At 36.5% G+C, this 6438-nt stretch overlaps 1 protein-coding gene across 1 annotated transcript; it reads right to left on the reverse strand.

Moving 5' to 3' along the window:
- Positions 1-517: 517 nt before the first annotated feature.
- On the reverse strand, positions 518-5979 carry MCIDAS (multiciliate differentiation and DNA synthesis associated cell cycle protein). Its single transcript, XM_053700445.1, has 7 exons — positions 5881-5979; positions 5662-5740; positions 5417-5502; positions 2241-2310; positions 1569-1792; positions 1304-1414; positions 518-970 (listed from the first exon to the last, which is right to left on the reverse strand). The coding sequence occupies exons 1-7, from the start codon at positions 5977-5979 to the stop codon at positions 518-520; spliced, it is 1122 nt and encodes a 373-aa protein (XP_053556420.1).
- Positions 5980-6438: the final 459 nt, after the last annotated feature.

Consider the following 6438-nt stretch of genomic DNA (forward strand, 5'->3'; position numbering starts at 1 on the left):
TCTTTAAACAAGCTAGAGGGTACCTTGCAGCATTTCAAGAAATGCATTTTTCTAATACTGGTGTAGACAGGTGACACCTACAGTCAGTGCAGATTACCTAAAAACAGACTAACTTTAAAAGTGCAATGATAACTTGTGTTTTTTTTCAATTTATATATATTTTTCTTATACAAGAAATAAAATCATTATTTCACCAGGCAGACTTAGGGATGTCCTTCATTTAAGAGATAAAATGCATGAACATCATACATATTTGAAAGTTCAAGTTGATGTGCAAAGCAAAAACATATCCTTGATGTGAAAGTTCCTGTGCTCATCATCAATATAATGCTGTAAACAGCTTGTCCGAAATTTTCAACCAAAAGGATTACATTGAAAAATCTTTAGAAAACCGCGCCACCTTGTGGTTATTTTCCAAACCCTCAGCTTGAAATGCAGAAACTTCTGCTACGGTCCAGGTAAAAATTGACTATAATAATAATAAAAAGGAAGTGTAGTTAGCTGATTGTGTTCACTCTCAGTTGGGAACCCATCTAAATTTGTAGCCCCCACCACCTGTCCTGATGGTGTAGGCATTTCCCTGGGGAAAAGCTAAAGTCCTTATGGTGCAGTGGTCTCTGATGGAGGTCTTGAAGGTGATGTCTTCTTCTAGATCTGTATCACACAGGTTCACTGAGCTGTGCCCTGTGGATGTTTTCAGTCCATTGAAAGCCCCATGCATTGCAATCTGCTCACCTTGACCAGTTCCTGTTTGGTCCTCAAATGTTATTTTGGTTCGTTTAGGCGCACTGTCCTTTAGTGCAGCGTTACACTTATTTGAGATCTCTCTCAGTATCTCATCCACTTGCATGCACTCCTGATCGTTGTCCTGCGGGTAATACTCTTCCAAATTTCTTTTAACTGATGGCCTTGTCCGCAAAGCGTCTGATGAAATATTCCCACTGATCCTGGACCGATGTGTCATCAATTTCTGCAGAACAAACACAATAAACTTTGTAACCGAAAACTCGCGTATAATTATGTAAATGTTGACATTTAAATTAGACACTACACATAAACTAGATTATGTATCCAGTTGTATCCACTATAGTTTTATTTGATGCATTGAGAACTTTTAATCACAAGACTTTGACTCCCTGAAGTGCTGCAGTCTCATCGGGTTGGTCTGAGGGTCAAAAATTGTACAAAACAGTACAGTATATGTTAAAATAAATTGATGTCTATTTAGGACTCGTGCGCCCTCTACAGTTAAGATACCGGAAGTGCTGATTTGCACACATGACTATAACTGCTTATTACTTACATCGAGAACAGACGCCAGGTGTTTAGCCTGATTGGCCAGTTCATGAAGTTGGTCATTTCTCTCCTTTAATGATGCGATCTCTTCTTGCTTTTCAGTCAGTGTCACGTGCAACTATTAACAGGAGAATTAACTGAGATTAGGCAACATAATAATAGAACAAGGCATTCAGGCTATTATATAATTCAGCTGTTTTTTTAAATGCTATTTGTAGAAGGGCATTACAATGAGAAGGGACTAAATATAACGCTTCCCGTTAAAAAAATACCTGGTTGTTTTCCACCAAAGCATCTCCAAGGGCTTTGTGATTGTGATCAGCCACATCTTTCCAGTACTGCTCTGTTGTAGGGATGAGCTGGACGTTGATGGGCAGGAGATGGCTCTGCTGGGGGTGCAGAGGGGCTGCCATACAGGGGTCATACACAGCCATGTTACACGGTGCAGGCTGGAAATCTGCAGAAGCCACACTGGTCTGCATGAGCGATGCTTGGTCTAGAAAGACAATGAGATGTTTAAAATCTCAGTAAATTTGTGCTATCAATTTGGTTAACTTCTACCTAAAAGATATCCTATTTACTTTGTATCTGCATTTAAAAGAGATATCTGGTCTTGCTGTAATAATAAGTTTATGTCTTTATCTGCACAGTGTTCTTATCAGCCAATGAGCAATTAAAGGTTCCATTATCAGTTATCAAGCACTAATGAGTTTAGCTATAAAATACATAAGCATTATAAAACTTACTTTACATTTTATCTAAACGAACAAGTACTTCTGCCCAATTAATACAGTTAGAGGGTAATGAATAGCTGCCTGGATATAGTTAATGTATAAATTAAACAACAACTTATTAATTTGTTACAATAAGCACATTCACATTTAATACTATGGAAATAAACTATATTACAACTATAATGTATTTATGTCCTAACACCCACTTACCTGTAATAAAATTATCCACAGCATCTCTGAAATCCTGCATAAAATCAGGGGCCCCCTGTAAGCCATGGTCCTAAAAAACAAACAAACAACACGCTGGTCAAACCACTGACTTGGTAGCCCTGGAGCGGCATATACTGTGATAAACTGACCGAGAGACACCGTCACATACCTGGAAATCATATCCGTAATTTGAGTAATTAAAGTGACAAGTTTCAACTGCCATGACCCACAATGTGACTCCAATAGAATCCCAGAAATAAGCGTAACAATAAAAGAAGAGCAGGTAGGTGAGCAGTAAAGCAGCAGTAAGTAGCCCAGGCACTTGCTCACGTTATCCCAGGTCTCTAACACTTTCTATACAACCTGTCAGCCAAGGCTGCCTGTATACCTCATGAGCTCACTCCTGATTGGTTGCGAATAAGCCAATCAGGCGCTTGACACCCTCAGTAACTAATGAACCTGTGTCGCCCGCCTCACCTCAGGGCACCGGGCAAATAAACTGTCTGACAGACTCTGCAGGTATAAGCTGCGGCCACATGCACTGCCTGGGACTGGATCGGTCACTTTCACTGCTCTGCACAGGCTCCTCAACTCCTCTATGTTCCCATTTAATAAAGCATTTACTAAAGCCACAAGCAAACGTCTCATACAGTAAAATAAACCAGCAAGATGTTCCCAGATCAAGTGATCTATACTGTGATTAATTCCCATTTACACTTAGTAGCCAATGAGATCAAAAGCATTGTGCACATTCCATATATAGTCTCAGATTTTGCTGCAGGTGCCTATGAGAGTATATTTGTCTGAGTTAATTTATACATTAAAGGGACAATCTACAATATAATTTTTATTGTTTTAAAAAATAGATAATCCCTTTATTACCCATTCCCCAGTTTTGCATAATCATATTACCCTATATATTAATATACTTTTTAGCTCTGTGATTACCTTATATCTAAGAATTTTCTGACACCCCCTGATCACATGACTTTTTATTTATTATCTATTGACTTGCATTTAGTACTGTGTTGAGCTAAATTTTAAATAACTCCCAGGGTGTGAACACAATGTTATCTATATGGCCCACATGAACTAGCAGTCTCCTGTTGTGAAAAGCAAATAAAAAAAGCATTTGATAAGAGGCTGTCTATAGAGGCTTAGAAACAGGCAGAAGTTTAGAGGTTTGAAGGTTATAAAGTATATTAATATAACAATGTTGGTTGTGCAAAGCTGGGGAATGGGAAGTAAAGACATCATCTATCTTTTTAAACAATAACAATTTTAGTGTAGACTGTCCCTTTAAATATATAATTCCATCAAATAACCGGAAAGAAAATCCATAACCCATAATTATTATAGGAATATCTGCTCAACTGGCAGTAAAATATAATAACGTCCCCATATGTGATGTTCCCAAGTAACTCAAGCAAGTTTAATCCTTCTCCAAATACCCTAAGTGCCAGCTATTGTGTAATAATAGTATTGGTGCCAACCTCTATATATAGATAAGGATGTGTACAACTGACACATGGGTGTATCTGGCCATTTAAGAAATGGGGAATGACAAGCAAATAATAGCAGCTCTTGCAAAATCTGAATTACAAACAAAGCTAACAATACAATGTTTTACAGATGAATAAAATGCATTTTATGTCAGTTTCATGGTTTAGTTTCCTATATGCGCTCTAATATTGTAAGAATACAAAGTGCACTGTAATTTTACAGTAATCTGTACTTTATTCTGTAGAGGTTATTTATTCATATCACAAACCGACACTTCATACAAGCAATTGTTGCTTCAGTATGTAAAGGTGTATTTATCTAAAATAATTCAATAAGCCCCTAACTGCTCTGTAGCCATTATATTTTTCAACTCTGTATTAGTAGTTTCTGTAGAAACAGAAAAGCCGTTAGATAAACAGACCCCCTGAGGCTTAGAGGGAAATTACAAGAAGTTCTGAGATCAGCTCACCTGAAATATGTATGTAAGGTTATTTATATGCACTTATATACATACTTAGCACATACATACATGGCACATATAGATATACATAGCACATGTATACAAATAAACATATATCATTGCCCTTACACAAGAAACTACATTCACAATCACATACATAGCATATACTGTATACATAGCAGCCACAGCTATACATATATCTCTGCGTTCTAACACGTATAATGTATTCCCAGTAACATACAGACACGAATAATTGCACTTTTATTCACCTATGGGTTCATTATATATATATATTATATTTTTATTCTGTATTTGGCATATATTTTTTTGTATTGATAGCTGTATTTTGACCTTGGTGTCCTGTGAATTTTGTCGTTGATGCTAAGATAAAATATTAGCTACAATTTTTCTTTAGAAGAGGGGGTGCTCTGAGCTGTATCTGAGAATATCAATACGGAAACAAATCAGCACAAGTGTGTACACCCCATACCAATATGGAGTGAATCCTATACTCCTTTGTACTCATTAGACAGATATAACACGAGCAATGCTGTAATTTGTTTTTATTTGCAGTGCCCGTGCTCAAATTGCAGAAATTAAATTAATAGAAATATATATACAGTAGATACAAATTAGGAGATGACTTATCTAAAAAGATACTTGTTCTACAAATCATGTATACATTTTTAGAGATCTTTGTGTAGCCGAAATATTTTGGTCTTGTGGGGCTCATTCACTTGGGATAATTGCAGTCTATGGTACCTGAAGAATATCTAATAAAATACAATTCAGTATCTCTACCCATAATGCTTCTGCATTGACAAATGTAAGGGTATCTCTAGTAAAACAGCATATGACACAATCTATATGCAACCTATTTGTAAAAATGTGCATTCAAATACATTAGTGCTGAGAGACGTGTGTTAAAAATAGCTACTTACAGTATTGCCATATATGTACATTTTTTTAATACTATAAAAAATGTTTATTTTGATTAATGTGGGTAATTGATTTGTACATCATTACCCATGAGTTACCAAGAGGGCTGCAAAGAATTTCATTATTATTATTATTTTAAGTTTTAGTATTAAGAACATGTCTAATCACACCATTACTGACAGCTCCATAAGTAACACAGCTTGTAGCCATGTACCATGAATACTAATGTGTTAGTCTGAGCACCATGAGCACCCACGTGGTGTTTGTCTATTACCTGCTGGGTGACAGCTCCTCTAGCTACGTCCTGCTGGATGACAGAGTCACAATCTGCCAAGTCTTGCCAGTCAATAGTCGACAGACCTACAATAAAAAGACACACAGTATATTGGTGAATTTAACGAACCTGGTGCATTGTGTGAGATATATTTCAATCAGTATTATTATTATTATTATTATTATTACCAATGCATACTATTAAGTATTAGATAATACACTGTGTACTTTCGCTGCAGATCTCACCTGAATCTACAGTACTTGGTGATGGGTCAATATATATAGTCACAGGACCACTGGCACCTGCAAATAACCTCCTTGGAACCTGTTAAAAAAAAGTAACATAAAGATAAAAATACTGCAATAATACATTAATCAACAAATATTTAAATTAAGGCTTATCAGAAGATCCAAGTTTAAAATGTAAACTATTTTACGGTAAATTAAAATACAAAAGATTCATACCTTCTTATCGACTTTTACTGTTTTTTTTGTTTGTCTGTTGGATAAATCCAACATCCTGTTTGGACATATTTTATTGAAGACTTTCCTTCTGTTCTGCATTGTGGTCAATATAATTTAGAGGAAATCCTACTCCTTTTTTTGCAATCGGGACTGTTAGATACCAATGTGTCTCCCCTTTATTAAATTGGCAAACTTGTTATAAGTGAGGAAGTATGAACGGCTTGTCCAATCAGGAGTGTTTCCAAGATAAAAGCGTCCTTGACAGCATCACATAGCGCATGCGCAATACGGACAGAAGCTTAGTGTGCTGGAGCCCGCCAGTGCCCGGGCTGCTGAGGAAAGTTTCACGGGAGGGGAATTGAGAGACTCGAGTCAGAACAAACTGTAACAGTAGGGAAAGAAAAGCACAGAGGCAGGGAATAGCAATTTAACAATGACAGCTTTGGTTATGCAAATCAAATAGACACATTTAATATGCAAACAAAAACAATTATTTTAAGCTTCTGCTACCCCAAGAAACTCATAAAGCATCGAGGAAACTACTTTCCTATTTACTAA

The sequence above is a fragment of the Bombina bombina genome, chromosome 2 (assembly GCF_027579735.1).
Source record: "Bombina bombina isolate aBomBom1 chromosome 2, aBomBom1.pri, whole genome shotgun sequence".
Taxonomy (NCBI): domain Eukaryota; kingdom Metazoa; phylum Chordata; class Amphibia; order Anura; family Bombinatoridae; genus Bombina; species Bombina bombina.

Bases quoted from the DNA above. Each gene is read 5' to 3' on its own strand.
- MCIDAS (XM_053700445.1), bottom strand. From the start codon at position 5,979: ATGCAGAACAGAAGGAAAGTCTTCAATAAAATATGTCCAAACAGGATG. The intron at 5,503-5,661 runs GTGAGATCTGCA...TTTTTATTGTAG, and splicing joins ACCAAGTACTGTAGATTCAG to GTCTGTCGACTATTGACTGG. The intron at 1,415-1,568 runs GTATTTTTTTAA...TCCTGTTAATAG, and splicing joins CTTTGGTGGAAAACAACCAG to TTGCACGTGACACTGACTGA.